Consider the following 18,451-nt stretch of genomic DNA (forward strand, 5'->3'; position numbering starts at 1 on the left):
TGAAATATTATGTGATAGATCACTAGGAATTTTAGGATTGTCTTAGAAAGCATATATTGATAAAGTTCTTGAGAGGTTTGGTATGATGATGTGTTCTTCTAATAATGTTCCTATGCAAAAGGGTGACAAGCTTAACCTTAAGCAATGTCCGCAGAACGAAATGGAACATAATGAAATGCAAAAGTACCCTTACGCATCTCTTGTGGGAAGTTTGATGTACGCACAGGTTTGCACTCGACCTGATATTAGTCATGCAGTCGGAATGTTGGGTAGATTTCAGAGTAACCCAGGACTTGCTCATTGGAAAGCTGCAAAGAAAGTTTTGAGATACCTAAAAGGAACAAGAAACTACATGTTGACATATCAAAAATCAACACATCCACAAATGGTTGGATTTTCAGACTCAGATTTTGATGGTTGTGAAGATTTTAGGCACTGTACTCTCGGCTATGTGTATCTCCTTGGTGGAGGTGCCATTTCATGGAAAAGCCAGAAGTTAGAATTGATTTATACATCCACCATGGAGGCTGAGTATGTAGCATGTTATGAGGCTTCTATTCAAGGAACATGGTTACGGAATTTCGTGTCAGAGTTTGGGGTTTTGAATTTTGTTGACAAACCTCTAACTCTTTACTGTGACAATCAAGCCACAATCTTTTTCTCTAAGCATGATAGGATATCTAAAGGAGCCAAGCATATGTAACTCAAATATCTATCATTAAAGCAAGATGTTAAAAGAGAAAAGTTTGTCATTGAACACATAGGCACTGAGCTAATGGTCGCAGACATATTTACGAAAGCATTACCTCCAAAGACATTTATGAAGCAAGCAGAAAGTATGGGTCTGGAGGATAGCACTTAATTATGTTGTCTGTTAATGTTTTAGCCTATGTTTGACATTTATAAGAGCTCTCTTATGACTTTTACATCTTCTATTCTGTTTCCAATGTGCGCACACATTATTGTTTGTTAGAATTATTGATAACAGAATACGTCTTAAAAGACATCAAAACGACCATTAAAGATAACTCCTACTTATGGAATAATGTTTATGGTCTAGCTATGAAAAGTAGTCAATGTAGTAGTACATGGAAGGAATCATGTTGCAAAATGATGTGTGACTGCCATGACTCTCACTGGTTCCAAGATTAGCTAAGACACTTATTGAAACGATCCGACCCGTTTTTTTTTTTAAATCATAAATAATAAATATATTAATACAATATAATAACAAACGACTAAGCTAGTGGTCCCATACCCATAAGCCACCTAACCACAATCATACCAAACAGCGGAAATAATAAAACCAATAAATAACTAATAAACCAATAATTAATATCAAATAAACCGTAATAATTCAAAAATCAAAAACTAAATATCCAAATACCAAACAACAAGAAACATGAAACCAGCAACCTAGCAATGTGTCTATTGACTCAACTCTAGCCACCTAGCAATGCTAGACAACATCCAATCGAGTCCCTAGAACATCCTCCTCTTCATTGCCTGGATCCCACGGTCACACTTTGCCTTTACCTACACCACAAACACAAATTGAGATGCATGAGTATTTGATAAACACTCAGTGAGGCAATCCTCCCATCTACTGGGCTATACACACAACTACACAAGCAATAAGATCTCTACATGCAGTAATCAACAATCAATAAAACAAACCAGGCAATATACAAAGCATGCAACATCCGTCGTAGCTGAAGGAAGGGTGTCGACCGACACCAGATGGTGTCGATCGACACTGACAATCTAGTGTCGACTGACACCATACTGGTGTCGACCGACACCTTGCCCGACACTCCCGAAAACCCTAGTTTGTGTCGACCGACACCTCCACATGGTGTCGATCGACACTCGCCAAAGTCTCGAGCCGTCCTCGCGTTGGTGTCGACCGACAACCCAACTGGTGTCGACCGACACTGATACCGAGCAGCGATTTCCTTCGATAAAAAACTCCAAATTTTGCCTCCAATCTTCTCCAATCCGCTTCATGCCTTCCCAGAAGCCAAACCCAGCCAAAGCATCGACGAAGTACCATAGAGAACTCAAGGAAACAACCACATAAGCACCAAATCACATAAAAACTAGAGATCTTAGCTTAGATAAGTCATGGTCATGCACTCACCTCTTTGCAGGAAGATTCAACGAATCCAACACTCTCAGCAACCTTCTAACACGTTCCTAGCCCTGGATCTTCACTCCCACAGCATGATCTCACCAAAAACACCTTGAAATCTCACAAACTCACTCAAGAACCTTTAGGAACTGTTTTCTCCTTTTCTCTTTCTCTCAAGCAGCGTAAAACATCAAAAACACGACCCTAGGTCGTTTTCCCCCTTTTAAACCTCGGTTCAATGGTTTCCTTAAACCAAACCGGCCAGAAATCGATAATTAAATCGAACCGGTCAAACCCGAAACAAACAGTGTCGATCGACACCTCCTGTGGTGTCTATCGACACCCCCACCAATTTACCAAAAATTGGTTTGCGGGTGTTACAATTCTCCCCCACCAATCTAGATTCGTCCTCGAATCTCATACGACCATCAGCCAAGGACTCTCGTGCAACCGTCTCCACGGCCTGCACTCCTCCGACCGATCTACAGAAGGTTACCTCTAGGCGATAGGCTCATGCTCCAGGCGTCATTTGCTCTTGACTTTTGGATTTCCCTTGACTCATAGGCCTAAACCTTGAGTTTTTATTGGCTCCTCATCAGACCTAAGTCTGCATGCCATAATGTTGGCTCCTCATCGGGCCTAAACCCGCACGCCATAATGTATAAGGAGAAATCCAACTCGTCTCTCGGGTTGCCACCCTACAGCGCGCCCCCGGATCGTCATCCGAAGTCGATATACAACCATATTTCCAAGCCACAAAGTCTCTGAATATGGCAGTACTAGAAGAACCTAAGTCCTCCAAGAGCCGCGAGCAAACAATTTTGAACACGTCTGAGTCCTATCCCTATCCAGGTTTCCTTACCGTGGCTCACGTAAAACATCTCAATGTCCTACCAACCACATATGCCCTCACTGGAATACCTCATGACCTCACATGGATCATCTCACTGCCACAAGGCCAAACAAATGTCCTAAACATGACCGTCACAAAGACCAAACAAATGTCCTAAACAGAACCATCACAAAGACCAAACAAATGTCCTAAACAGGACCGTCACAAAGACAAAACAAATGTCCTAAACAGGACCGTCACAAAGACCATCTGTCCCGAAGGACCGTCACAAAGACCATCTGTCCCAAAGGACCGTCACAAAGACCATCTGTCTCGAAGGACCGTCACAAAGACCATTTGTCCCAATGGACCGTAACAAAGACCATCTGTCCCGAAGGACCGTTACAAAGACCATCTGTCCCGAAGGACCGTCACAAAGACCACACAATGTCTAAAAAGACCGCCACACACGGGCACACTGACGTGAAAGTCCGCCGCTAAGGCCACGCAAGCCCCTCCAAGGCTCTCCACAGCAAAAATGGACAAATTCTACCTCCCGTAAAACTTTCCATATTTAGCACTTTCCATTTTTGGAAACTTTCCACTTTTGGAAACTTCTATTTTAGGAAACTTTCCTCCAGAACCCCGCCTAATGGGAACTTTGTACCCCAAGCACCACCTCATCTTGTTACTGAATCGCACAACCAACCACCCCAAGCGACCGAGTAAACAAGAGAGATGGGCTGGAATACTCCATTCCCGCTCCAGCCACGAATTACAGATGGAACAAGGCTAAACAAGCTCAAGTCGCGGCTTGCTTCTCATACCACTTCTTGAACCTTGCCTTCATCTTTGCCTCAGGCTCCCAAGTATGCTCCTCAACACCATCACAGTCCCATAGGACTCTCATCAAAGGAATCTTCTTCTTCCGAAGTTCCTTGATCCTCCTCTCGAGAACCCTCACTGGTCTCGCCTCCAATGTCATGTTAGGCTGAAGATCCTCCGGAATCTTAGCCAACACCTGCTCACCCTCACGGAGACACTTCCGCAACATAGACACATGGAAAACCTTATGGAATGCACGCATAACCTCAGGTAACTCCAGTCTAGATGCCACTGGTCCAACCCGCTCAATCACTCTGAACGGTCCCATATACCTCGGACTCAACTTAGTCTCTAACAATGACCTGTTCGGACCCCGCAACATGGCCATCTTGAGGTACACTCTGTCTCCTACTTGAAACTCAAGATGTCTCCTCCTCCTATCAGCATAACTCCTCTACCTATCCTGAGCCTCCTTCATGTTCATCTTGAGAACCCCAATCTTTTCTGAGGTCTCCTGAATAAAACTAGCACCAAACATGCTCCTCTCCCCCACCTGAGTCCATCATAACGGTGTACGACATGGTCTCCCATACAAAGCCTCATAAGGAGCCATCTTAATACTCGCCTGATAACTGTTGTTGTAAGCAAACTCTACCAGGTTCAGGTGATCTGCCCAATGGCCACCCCAATACAACACACACATCCTCAGCAAATCCTCCAGCCTCTGGATCGTTCTCTCAGACTGTCCATCTTTCTGGGGATGATAAGCTGTACTTATATGCACCTTAGTGCCAATCTCTGCCTAAAATGCTCTCCAGAACACTGAAGTGAACTTAGAATCCCTATCAGACACAATGCTCGCTGGCACCCCATGCAATCTGACTATCTCTCTCACATACTTCTTAGCCAAGACCGCTGCTCCATCAGTTTTCTTAATGGCCAGAAAATGTGCTGACTTAGTCAACCGGTCCACAATGACCCAAATAGCATCAAAGGTCCGTGACACTGGCAATCCTACCACAAAATCCATGGTGATCATATCCCACTTCCACTCAGGAATGGGTAAACTCTTCAGTAGACCGCCAGGAACCTGATGCTCATCCTTCACTAGCTGACACACATCACACCTCGTGACCCAACTAGCTACATCCTTCTTTATCCCGACCCAGTGATAGTACCTCTTGAGATCACGGTACATCTTAGTCGCAACTGGATGAATAGAAAACCTGCTCGCATGAGCCTCTCTCAGAATCTCTTGTCTCAACTCCTCATCCTTGGGCACACAAACCCAACCGTGCACCAAGATAGTACCATTATCTGAGACCTGATACTCTGAATCCACATCTTTTGAGGCATTCACCAGCCCCAAATCCTTCTCCTGAGCCAACCGCACCCTACTCAGAAGATCTGCTCTATCAACTGCTTCCAAACCCAACGGTTCCTGTGAAACAGCACACAAGCTCAAAGCACTAATCTCTCCTACCAGAGACTCCATATCCTGCTCCTGAGCCAAAGCTACCCTCTTCCGACTCAGAGCATCTGCAACTGTGTTAGCCTTACCAGGGTGATAGGCTATCTCCAAATCATAATCCGCCACAAGCTCCATCCACCGCCTCTGTCTCAAATTCAGGCTGAGTGAATATATACTTCAGGCTCTTATGAACTGTAAACACCTGTACTTTTGCACCATAAAGATATGATCTCCAAATCTTCAGGGCAAAAATTACAGCAGCCATCTCCAAATCATGAGTAGGATAGTTGCCCTCATGCTTCCGCAACTGCCGCGAAGCATAGGCAATCACCTTCCCATGCTGCATTATCACACACCCCAAACCAACTCTAGATGCATCAGTATAAACCACATAGGTTCTTCCTGCTCAGGCAAAGCCAACACTGGCGTAGTAGTCAACATCTCTTTGAGGCTTTCAAAGCCCTCCTCACACTCCTGTAACCAAACAAAAGGAACATCCTTCCCTATCAACTTAGTCATCAGACGTGTCTTGCTTACAAAACCCTGCACAACTCTCCTGTAGAACCTGCCAACCCAAGGAAACTCCTTATCTTTGTGGCATTCTGTGGTCTAGGCCAATCTCTGATAGCCTGAATCTTCTCCGGATCTACAGAAATTCCCTCTACAGAAACAATGTGACCTATAAACCCATCTCATGCTGCCAAAAACTACACTTGCTCAACATAGAAAACAACTTCTGCTCCCACAGCTTCTCTAGTATTGCTCTCAAATGCACTGCATGCTATTCAGCACTCTTAGAAAATACCAGGATAGCGTCGATAAAAATGATGACAGACACGTCCAGAAACTCCTGAAACACGCTGTTCATCAATCTCATAAACGCTGCTGGCGCGTTAGTCAACCCGAACGACATCGCCACAAACTCATAAATCCAAACCTCGTCCTTCTTCTTGACGAACACCGACGCTCCCCACAGTGAAATGATAAGACGAAAGAGTCCCCTGCTCAACAAATCTTCTAGCTGCGTCTTCAGCTCTACTAAACAAAAATCAAGTAAGCCGACATCAACTCACCACCACTCGGATATCAACATCTCTTGTCCATCGAAGAACCTCTAGTAACTTGTTTCTTAGGGAAACTTCCACAAGATAGCTTAATACAAAGTTAGCTTTTCGCTTAGCAATTCTCCATAGCAAATCATCAATACGAACGTAGTAAAGCAAACAAGTACCATACGTTCGCACATTCCGATTCACCACATCAAATGCTTTGCAAGCCGCCAACTCAAACCTCTTGCCTTGTCTCCCTCAGCAAGCTTACCAAAACCTTGAATCTTGCAACCCTGTCCATCTCCAATGAACGTAATCCAACATCGTCGTAACGATTAGATTATACTGCCATGAAGGCTTCTCGTGAACTTATGAATCTGGCAAACATGCCTTTCCTGGCTCAGACCTGCTGTAACTCCCCTTCCCGGGACTCCAGCACTACCGCTCTGGTTCATAAAACCCTGATCCGTTTGTCAACATGTCTAAAACCCGAGATCAAACCACCGTCAATCTCTCGAGATCTATATTCAATCAGGTTGTTTATACTCACGTCCTAGGTATTGCTTGCTCCCAAATCCACCACCCTTAGGTCGCAACCTTCGAGCCCTACCGATCTCACTCTCAGACCAGCGTCTTCGAGTTATACCGTCTCACTCTTTGAACATAATCCTCAAGAGCTCGGTATTAGAGGAACTACTCATCCACTCAGGGGAACATAATCCCCTCTGCCACTCTCGGAGCCCCCAACCCCTCGAGCTATCGGTATTCAGGAGAATCACCATCCCCTCAGGAGCAACAATCCTTAACCACTATAAACATCTCCCGGCCAAAAGTACTTCCTATGCTCAGAGTATAACATTATAATATCCGACTGGATTACCCACCAAACAGAGAAAATATCTGCTCCAATTGCATACATCCACCTATCCGCCTCTCTAGGCCCGATACCTCTTGACAATAATCTCATACCGGTCATCTACAACTGCTTCATCCTATTAACATAGGATGAAAACTCCTCAACATCCGCAGCCCTCGGCTGCACCCCGCCACATGCGATACAACTGGAGACTGCACTGGTACCCCTCTTGGTAACCGCTCCACCAGCACGCCCACAGATCCGCCAAGCGATCATCTCGACCCTGGGCTACACCTGCTGCAACCCCACCTCTGGGTTCCCAGCACCCCTGACACGCTCACCGGCTAGCACCCTCTGGTCCCTCCTGATACACTTGCGACCCTCTGACGTACCTCCTCGTGGAACTCTGGACCCCACACTCGCTGGCCTCGGGACCCGCCCGAACATGACCACGACCACGTCCCATCCACGACCAACAACTCAAACACCTTTAACCACTGCACTTCCAAGAACAGAGGCTAACAAGCAATCTTAACATAACACAAAAACACAAAAACACAAACTCACCGTGGAATGACACTGTCGGCTCGAAGAGGATGTTCTAAGACTCCATGCCACACACAATTGATTAACTCACATAATCAATCAAGACATGTAATCCCAAACATCACAACAGAAACCTAGTGAACCCAAACCTAGAACCGTAAGGGCTCTGATCCCAAACTGAAATGACCCGACCCGTTTTATTTTTTAAATAATAAATAATAAATATATTAATACAATATAATAACAAACGACTAAGCTAGTGGTCCCATACCCACTAGCCACCTAACCACAATCACACCAAACAGCGGAAATAATAAAACCAATAATTAAGATCAAATAAACCGTAATAATTCCAAAATCATAAACTAAAGATCCAAATACCAAACAACAAGAAACATGAAACCAGCAACCTAGCAATGTCTCTATTGACTCAAATCTAGCCACCTAGCAACGCCAGAAAACATCCAATCGAGTCCCTAGAACATCATCCTCTTCATTGCCTAGATCCCACGGTCACACTTTGCTTTTACCTGCACCACAAACACAAATTGAGATGCATGAGTATTTGATAAACACTCAGTGCGGCAATCCTCCCATCTACTAGGCTATACACACAAGCAATAAGATCTTTACATGCCACAATCAACAATCAATAAAACAAACCAGGCAATATACAAAGCATGCAATATCCGTCGTATCTGAAGGAAGGGTGCCGACCGACACCAGATGGTGTCGATCGACACTGACAAACTGGTGTCGACCGACACCATACTGGTGTCGACCAACACCTTGCCCGACACTCCCGAAAACCCTAGTTTGTGTCGACCGACACGTCCACATGGTGTCGATCGACACTCGCCAAAGTCTCGAGCCGTCCTCGCGTTGGCGTCAACCGACACCGATGCCGAGCAGCGATTTTCGTCGATCAAAAACTCCGAATTTTGCCTCCAATCTTCTCCAATCCGATCCATGCCTTCCCAGAAGCCAAACCCAGCCAAAGCAGCGACGAAATACCATAGAGAACTCAAGGAAACAACCACATAAGCACCAAATCACATAAAAACTAGAGATCTTAGCTTAGATAAGCCATGGTCATGCACTCACCTCTTTGCAGGAAGATTCAGACCAAAAGAAACGAATCCAACACTCTCAGCAACCTTCTGGTTCAATGGTTTTCCCCCTTTTAAACCTCGGTTCAATGGTTTCCTTAAACCAAACCGGCCAGAAATAGATAATTAAATCGAACCGGTCGAACCCGAAACAAACAGTGTCGATCGACACCTCATGTGGTGTCGATCGACACCCCCACCAATTCACCAAAAATTGGTTTGCGGTTGTTACACTTATGAAAGACCAAATGAAAACTATAACATATTATGCCAGCCTTATGATTCCTGAATAAAACCATTATACTAACGACCAAGTGGGAGAATGTAAGAAAATAATTATTTCTTACCCATGTATGTGGTCTTATAGTTAGTAGGTTATTCAATTGGGTTTGTTATATGTTGTTTAATCATTTGGGAACCAAAAGGACATGTGTTAAGCTACATGTCATGCTTATGCTTATAAGGACAAGTGCTAAGTTACATGTCATGCTTATGCTTATAAGGACAAGTGCTAAGCTACATGTCATGCTAAAGCTCATAAGAGAACAAGTGTGAAGTTGCATGTTGTGTTTGAAGCAATGCTAGACACTTGTTCTCACACTTGTCACCACTGTCTTCATCTCTACTATGATGGATGGTTGAGATTAAAATAGAAGACAAAACCCTTATGAGGAGTAAGGTCCTACCATCACAAATCATCACAAGAACAAAACAACACATAAAAAAAAGAGTTTATAGGAAAGGGGAGAGAAACCTTATCTTCTACCTAAAGATCATCTAAGAGTTTATTTTCAAGCCTTCAAACTATTGAAGAAGAAGAAACCATGCAAGGAAGCATCATTTCTACAATGAGTGGAGATATTACTTTAATTCTCTGTATGATTTTATTATGTGATTAATATAGATGTTTAAGATCTTAGGGTTTATGTTTAAAATATATATATATATATATATATATATATATATATATATATGTTTAACAACGATGAGTCATATAAGAAGTTAGTAAACCGACCTGACATGGACTCCTAGTTTTTATGTGCAACACATTGACTCTTAATTAATATATGCACAGTATGACGAGTTTTATTCTTGTATAAGAAGTTAACCTGAACTGTATAGAACGTTTGATTTCGTTTAAGTAACCTTCGTCATCCAACGAGATAGAATAATGGAACAACAACAAAATAAGTTGTTTGATAAAAAGATAAAATTTCACGGGTTTAACAGTGTCTAAAATTTTCTTCTTAGGTCGTCTACTCATTTTTTCTTTTATCATTCATTGGTTTGCTTTGGTATCAACGTCCGAGAGTAATTTGGCTTCGTAACATCTTTTCCTGATTGGATCTTATCCGCATGCTACTCCTTCTTTTTGGACATGTTTCGTCGGTGAACTATTAAATACCAATGTCTTCCTTCACCTTAACCATGCTGAATTAATCTTTAAGATCAATATAGTAAACTCATTCACATAGTTTCAAATCTTCATCAGCTTAAACTCTTTTAAAGTCATTCTAGTTGTTTAATCAACACGTTCCCTGATCAATAAGTTTATACAAAGAAATTGAGTTTACACATTATGTTAGGCTTGCGGGTTCGGGTATCCGTTCGGGTTTAGATCGGGTATTTCAGATTTTTGGGTTTTCAGGTCTAGAGGTATAGGATCTTGTAGCACCCTGACCGCCACCTCTCGGTGGGTCCCATGTACACTCCCAATCCATGGGCCCACCTTTCTTAATGAGTCTCACGTCTTTTCACTACGCCCGTGAACCCTTACATATCCGACGGTCGGTTTGCTACGTTTGTGAAACTTTAAAGACTTGTTTACCGTTTCTACAAATCACCACATCATCTTTCCCTGTGTTTTGTCCTCACTCACACAGTTCCGACAATCACTTCCCGGAAGGTCACCCATCTTGAGACTACTCCAGCCAGGGGCGGACCCACATTGAAGTTAGGCAGGTCAACTGACCGGGATAAAATATCAAAACATGGTTTTTTGCATAAAAAATGTGGAAGTTCCTGGAGCAAAGTTGGTCATTTGTCAGTTAGTTGCGACTTCAGACCCAAGTTCGACCCTTCCAAACTACACCAATTTTCTCTTTTTTCCTCTTTCATATATTTAACTAGCTTAATAAAAATAATAATTGACCTGGGTAATTTTTTCCCCTGGGTCCGCCCCTGACTCCAGCTCAAGCATGCCTAATTTTGGAGTTCTCTTATGACCTTTGACCGAAAAGATAAGAGTACTCTGGTGACATAGGTGGCCAAATCAATTCTTTCAAACCTCTGTGCAAGTCTCTAAAACCGGGATGTCACAGATCCGTTCAGATATTTCTAGATTTCGGATTTGAATCAGGTCCAAATCAAGTATTTCGGGTTTGAATTCAAACAGATGTATAACATATAAACAAACAAACAATTTTTAAAAAACATTCATGCATGTGCCAAACTGCAAATAACCTAACAATGTAAAATCTATATATATGCAACTTAAAAACATAACTTACGACATATAATAGTTAAAACACCTATTCTTGTCGAACATAACTTACGACATATAGTACTTAAAACACCTATTCTTGCCGTTAGTTTTCTTTCTTTTGTAACGAACTACAAAACCATTTCAATTTTCAATAGATATTCACTAAAGAACTAATTCTTGCCGTTAGTTTTCTTTTTTTAATATATATTGAAAGGTTAGATTTTGTTTTGACATATATTAGCAAGTTCATTCAAGCAAACATTAAACACCAGTTTAATTGGACGTGATAGTAAAATTTTAGCTTTTGTTTTGGTATATAAGAGAATCTAGCTAGAAAGAGAAGAGTTTATAAATAGAAACTAGTTCTTTTATAGTGGATGCTGCTACAAATTGTATGATGTATATAAAGTTTTGTAACGAAGTCTTACCATATATATTAATAGTTGTTTGTTTTGTGGTGCATCATCTCTTCCTTGTCTGTATATATGTAGATGTATTCAAAAGATTTACAGGGGATGATGGAAAGTTTGAGCAGTCTCTTACGGGAGATGCCAAAGGTATACTGAGCTTGTATGAAGCCGCTCACTTGGGAACAACAACAGATTATATATTGGAGGAGGCATTGAGTTTCACATCGAGCCACTTAAAGTCTTTATTGGCAGGTGGGGCATGTCGGCCTCATTTCTTAAGGCTTATAAGGAACACACTTTATTTACCTCAGCGGTGGAATATGGAAGCAGTAATTGCAAGGGAATACATTTCGTTTTACGAACAAGAAGAAGATCACGACAAGATGTTACTCAAATTAGCCAAACTCAGTTTCAAGTCATTGCAACTGCATTACATTAAAGAACTAAAAACCTTTATCAAGTACGTAGGAAAAAAGTACAATGGTCATTCTTGTGAAATTTGACAACTCCAACTTCATTAATTAGTTTCTTTTTGGTTTTTTGTTTGTTTTGGTTTGATTTGAAGATGGTGGATGGAGCTAGACCTTACTTCTAAGTGGCCAAGTCAATTTAGAGAGAGGATCGTGGAAGCGTGGCTAGCAGGATTGATGATGTATTACGAACCACAATTTTCAGGTGGGAGGGTAATTGCCGCTAAGTTCAACTACCTTCTTACAATTTTAGATGATGCTTGCGATCATGCTTGCGATCATTATTTCTCTATCCCTGAGCTTACAAGACTCGTAGATTGTGTGGAAAGGTATAAGCTAACTTTTTACCTATACTACTTTTTGAATGCCATCAGTATTTTATCCACATATATATATGTACAGCGTTTGCGGGTATTATGTGTAGATGGAGTCCTGATGGCGTTGACACACTAGAAGGTATATCACGAATTGTCTTCAAACTTATGTTGGATGTTTTCGACGATATCGAAAGAGGAGTGAGGTCTAAAGGAAGTTCCTACCACTTGAGGGAAATGTTAGAAGAGGTGATCAATATAAACAAATACATCAGTGTTGATAACAACATACATTATATAAATATATATAGCTTGTAAAAATATACTTATGCATATCTTTGAGAAAAAAATAGATACTTATATATATCGTTTATCAATGAAAACTATATAATTTTTTTTTTTTTAATAGCTCAAGACACTTGTGAGAGCAAATCTTGATCTTGTCAAATGGGCACGAGAAATTCAGGTGCCTAGCTTTGAAGAACATGTAGAGGTTGGTGGAATAGCACTTACCACATATGCAACATTAATGTATTCTTTTGTTGGAATGGGAGAGACTGTTGGGAAGGAAGCTTATGAGTGGGTAAGATCGAGGCCAAGACTAATCAAATCTCTAGCAGCAAAGGGTCGTTTAATGGACGATATGACTGATTTTGAGGTGAGAAGTAATGATTTTTGCTTGTTTGCTTTGAGTTAGTTTTGTTTTTCCTATAACTTAGGTAAATGGTATTGTCAGAACGACATGAGTAACGGTTTTGCTGCGAATGCGATCAACTATTATATGAAGGAATGTTTAGTTACCAAGGAAGAGGCTATTCTAGATTGTCAAAGAATGATCTGGGACATCAATAAGACCATAAATGAGGAACTACTCAAGACATCTGACATGCCACGTCGAGTTCTCAAGCAAGCACACAATTTTGGACGCTTATTGGAACTCCTCTACACCAAGTCCGATGATATATACAATTGTAGTGACGGAAAACTCAAGGAGTATATGGTAACTCTTCTCATAGATCCAATACGTATTTGAAGACTTTAAATTACATGTCTTATGATTTAAGAAGATGGTTTTTCATGTTGGTTACTGTCGGATAACATCATCTTAAGAGATGTATTACAATAAAGAAGTTATGAAAACGTTAGACTATATAATTTTATATCAAATTTGTTCATCATTTAGAAAAAATATAGTATTCTTAACATTTACAACATCCAGTGGAGTAGCAGCCAAACGGAGCTGAAAACGTTCCATACAAGATCGAAAGAGTTTAAAATATTTGATTTTGCAATTATTGGTGAACACCAAGTTCTTTGTGAGTCTTTACCCATAACCCTCTGATTCAATACTATCTTCCAGACTGTTGGTATCTGATGCACTGATACCAAAGACAAAGCCGATCGAAGATGTTACAATCCCACCATATGAAGACAAGCAAAGCAAGGTGAATGAGCGGGCAACAAAACTACGTACATGTAAAGAAGAAGCAACCAACAAAACGACTGCATAAATTAGGTGCGTTTATTGAGTTGGTCTATTCATGTCCACAAAAGTAAACACTTGTACTCATTTGAGGAACTAATAAGAAAGTAAATAGTCTCTCTCTCTCTCTCTCTCTCTCTCTCTCTCTCTCTCTCTCTCTCTCTCTCTCTCTCTGTCAGTTTTAACATTAAGAGTATTTATCTATACAAAATCTTACAAATCAATTCTCCAGAAACCAAAAACATGTAAACATTAAAAACATCTTTGGTCTCTTCATCTTGTATCCAGCTCAGGAAACTGTATCACTGCACATTTAAAAACCAACCAATGTGGAAACTTGAGATTAGCTTTCACAACAATCTTATGAGTGACTTAATCACTTTAACAAAGCTCATCTCTGGGATTAGGAGATGAAAAAAAAAAACTATGTGAAATTCTATTACTTGATCCTGTTCACCAACCTAAGGATAGTCTTATAGAAGAATCAGACTGTAACCAAAACACATAGTTTCATACAATTCCAACAAGATTGCACGAGGAAGAAAAGAATCATGGTTACCTTACTATGACAATCTTGGTGTGAAATTTTCTGGTTGTTAACATTAACATACACCTCACACGACACTTTACCCTGTCGAAAGAAACAACTTTAATCATCAGCTTTTAAATTATAACAAGGAAACTACAACGGGCACAGAATAACCTAAGTTCATGCCATACAAATATCAAAATAAGTTATTCAAAAAAAAAAAAACTATACAAAATTAGGAACTCTTGATATTGTTTACTCTTTCAACTAAGTATAGGTTCTGGAGTCAGGAAGTTGTAAATAATAATGTCACTCTTACTCGTCCAATTTCCAAATAATAAAGTCAAACATTATAAGGGCTAATCATTCAAATATAATTAGAGACAATAAGACTAGAACCATTGATCCAAGTCGCCAAAACCCACTTGTTCGTTCACCATTAAAACCCCCAAAAACCCTTAGTAGAAACTAAACTCAAATCTAAAACCTTTCCAATCAAAATCTGAATAAAGCAAAGTATCAAGAACCCTGAATTCAGCTCTAGAAGAAATAGAGTCTATACCTGAATAGGGATTTGAAACAAGAGTACACCAAGATCACCTTTAACCTGAGCAACCGTATCAAAAGGAACAACACCTTTAGCCAAATCACCAATCAAATAAATCACATCATGAACAACCTCAAGACCATCAAGCTCAAGCGTGGCATCAATATAAGAGCTATCACGAGCACGAAGGTGTCCACCTTTAGACTTCACAACACCCAACTCTCTCCCTCTATACCCAATCGAAACGACGAGCGAATCGTAATCGAGAGAGAAGAAGTCGCGGTTCCGGACTTTGATCGTGAGCGAGAAAGAGAGATCTAAGGCGATTTTATGCGAATCGAGGACGCTTATGTGGTTTAGATTGATTCGAGAGACAGTGATGTCTGGATCTGAAGGGTAGAGGAAGTACACGGCGGCGGAGAGGAGGAGGATTGCGGCGGCGAAGAGGAGAGAGCAACGGAGGTTACGGAGGAATGATGGACGGCGGTGACGGCGATAAGGAGTTAGAAGGATCACGGTTTGAGAAGGTTGTGATGAAGGAAGAGGTGTGTAAGGGATGCCATAGTCTTGATGCTTCGACGACGCCATTATCGTTTCAAACGAACAAGATGGGTTTTGGGAGGGTATAAATGTTGATTTTAGAAAATTATGGGGTTTTTCGTGAGAAATTTTGATTTTTATAGAGCACAAGACTTTTTATAATGTTCTTTATACGTGGAGCGGTGAGAACCGTTGTCTGAGATCTACGGTGTAAGATTTACTTTGAAAGCGTTAAGAGTGGAAAAATAATTAAAAAAAAAAAAGATATGTTGTTGACAGTGGGATTTGAACCCACGCCCTTTCGGACCAGAACCTTAATCTGGCGCCTTAGACCAACTCGGCCATATCAACTTCGTTGTACAGTTTTCAATTCTATATTAGTTAGCCGTAAACTATTCTCTGAGTTGATTAAAATAGTTGTAGCCCATATGGTTAGCTCAAAGTTGAATTAAACCCATATTTTTCTCTTGAATTTTTTTTTTCGGCAAGTAGAATCATTTAGGCATATTAGCAAATATGTGGAGAACTGGCATCCCAAGATATTTTCCCAAGTCCCACGTCGACTTAATGTCACTCTCATCACTTATCAACTTCTCCAAGTCTTGGCTCACATTATTTGAAAAAGATCTTAGACTTCTCCAAACTCACCTTTTGACCCGAAGCAATGCAAAATCTCTCCAAAACCCATCAAATAACTCGTACTTGCGCCACCGAAGCTTCAACGAAAAGGATAAGGTCATCCGCAAAAAAAATGTGAGACAGTTTAGATCCTCCTCTAGAAATACTGATCGGTTTCCACTCCTTTGAATCAACCGCCAGATCAATTAGGTGACATAACCGCTCAAGGCAGAGTACAAACAGATACGGCGACAATGGGTCACCTTGACTCAAGCCTCTAGCTGGTGTAAACGGCTCCGTCTTTTCTCCATTCCAAAGCACTGTCAATGAGGGACCAGAAACACATTGCATGATCCATCTCCTCCAGTTCTCCGGTAAACCAGCCACCATAAGCGTATCCTCCAAAAGATCCCATCACACACGATCATATGCTTTTTCTAGGTCCAGCTTGAGCAACATCCACCCCTTTCTACCTTTCTTACGTCTCATGGAATGGACTGCTTCTTGAACCACTACAATGTTGTCTGTACTCAATCTATCTGGTATAAAGCTTGCTTGGGCGGGTCCGATAAGATTAGGCATTACTTTCTGCAGTCTCATCACCATTGTTTTAGTGATTGTCTTAAACAAGACGTTGCACAAGCTGATAGGATGAAACTGCGACATTCTCTCTGGCTTGAGCACTTTAGCTATCAGGACCACAAAAGCATCATTTGTTTCCTTAGGTAACACACCTGTTTCAAAAAACTCCAAAACAAAGCGGATGAGCGATGGACCAACGACCTCCCAACACTGTTGATAAAAGACTGGTTAGAAGCCATCAGGCCCCGGCGCCTTATATCTCCCCATATTCCTCACAAACCGCTTAATTTCATAATGAATTACTATGAGTCCCATAAAATGATGATATGAGTACCTTTAAGGCAATACCATTTTAAGTATGGAGTTTTTCTTTTGTTACTTGTCTTAATGTCTGAATAATGAATTACTTACCTTAAGTACTACCTTACTTAAATACACTTTTATTTATAGATCTCAACCCGACATATATAGGAATACTAAAATTCAAAGGAATATACATATTTCAAATCACCTCGGGGTCCTGCCCATTGCTTCCCTATACTCACTTATGTAAAGTCACAATAGATTTTGGTACCGTATATATATCTATATTGAGTCACTTCAACCAACACCTACCAAATATATGTAATATGCAGAAATTTGTTTATAAAGGTGTTGGATTCATCATTTTTTGGTCAGAATCTTCTTGTTGGAAAGGTGAGCGCATGACCATGGCTGATCTAAGCTTGAGATTCTCTGTTTTACATTTCTATGAATTGTGTGATTGATTTTCCTTAAATGTTTGTGTGTCTTTTTTGTCTTTGTCGCTTGGATTCGCTTATGTGGATGCCTTGATCGAGTGGGAGGCGTTTTTAGACGGAAATTCACGTTATAGATCGCAGGAAAACGATGCTCGACATCAGTGTCAATCGACACCAGGGTTCTAGTGAGTGTCAGTTGACACCATGTGGAGGTGTCGGTCGACACAACTAGGGTTTTCGGTGGATGTCAAGCATGTTTTGGTCGACACCAACCTTTGCCAGGTGTCAGTGTCAATCGACACTAGGAGGGTGTTGGTCGACACCAATCTTCAGCAGCGGCTGAACTTTGTTTGTTGCTTGGTTTAACTGCATGTGTGTATAGCCCAGTAGATGGGAGGATTGCCTTATTGAGTATTTGTGATAATACTCATGCGTCTCAATTATTGTTTGTGATGCAAGTAAAGGCAAAGTATGATCTTGGAGTCAAGAAAATGAAGAGGAGGATGATCTAGTGGTTCGATTGGTTGACGGCTGGCTTCTGCTAGGTTGCTAGAGTTGGGTCTTAGAATGTTGCTTAAGAATGTAGGTTCCTTTGTTTATGTTATTCTGTTGACATTGTTGAATGATTACTATTGGTTTATGTAAGACAGATAATCAGTTTAATTGGATATTTAATTTATTGGTTTCATTTGTTGAATAATTGCTAGTTTGATGTTGTTGGTTATCTCCGCTGTTGTATTGATTGGGGTTAGGATGATAGTGAGTTTGAGATCAGTAGTTTTAATATTGTATTTAAAATAAGAAAAAAATGGGTAGAGTCGTTTCACCTTGAAAAACTTTTTTTATTTCTAATCTTCGAGATCGACCATAAAATCCATGGTAACTGTTAAGGTTGTCCTAGATTCCCTGGTTGA

General features: G+C 40.9%; 2 protein-coding genes, 1 non-coding gene and 1 pseudogene across 3 annotated transcripts; 2 read left to right on the plus strand and 2 right to left on the minus strand.

Annotated features, from left to right (window-relative positions):
• Window positions 1-88: 88 nt before the first annotated feature.
• On the plus strand, window positions 89-703 carry LOC147930851 (secreted RxLR effector protein 161 pseudogene; annotated as a pseudogene).
• Window positions 704-775: 72 nt separating this feature from the next.
• LOC104733760 ((Z)-gamma-bisabolene synthase 1-like) lies at window positions 776-13,531 on the plus strand. The gene is made up of 7 exons (XM_087477058.1): window positions 776-836; window positions 11,796-12,174; window positions 12,280-12,513; window positions 12,609-12,747; window positions 12,908-12,964; window positions 13,055-13,156; window positions 13,235-13,531. Exons 1-7 carry the CDS (start codon window positions 776-778, stop codon window positions 13,529-13,531), a joined length of 1,269 nt encoding a protein of 422 aa, XP_087333184.1.
• Window positions 13,532-14,002: 471 nt separating this feature from the next.
• On the minus strand, window positions 14,003-15,732 carry LOC104732466 (uncharacterized). Its single transcript, XM_010452016.3, has 3 exons — window positions 15,073-15,732; window positions 14,541-14,612; window positions 14,003-14,286 (listed from the first exon to the last, which is right to left on the minus strand). The coding sequence occupies exons 1-3, from the start codon at window positions 15,643-15,645 to the stop codon at window positions 14,284-14,286; spliced, it is 648 nt and encodes a 215-aa protein (XP_010450318.1). The 5' UTR covers window positions 15,646-15,732; the 3' UTR covers window positions 14,003-14,283.
• Window positions 15,733-15,867: 135 nt separating this feature from the next.
• TRNAL-AAG (transfer RNA leucine (anticodon AAG)) lies at window positions 15,868-15,948 on the minus strand. Its single transcript has one exon. It is a non-coding gene; the product is annotated as a tRNA-Leu (tRNA).
• Window positions 15,949-18,451: the final 2,503 nt, after the last annotated feature.

This window comes from Camelina sativa, chromosome 12 (genome assembly GCF_030686135.1).
Source record: "Camelina sativa cultivar CO46 ecotype springtype chromosome 12, ASM3068613v1".
Classification (NCBI taxonomy): Eukaryota; Viridiplantae; Streptophyta; class Magnoliopsida; order Brassicales; family Brassicaceae; genus Camelina; species Camelina sativa.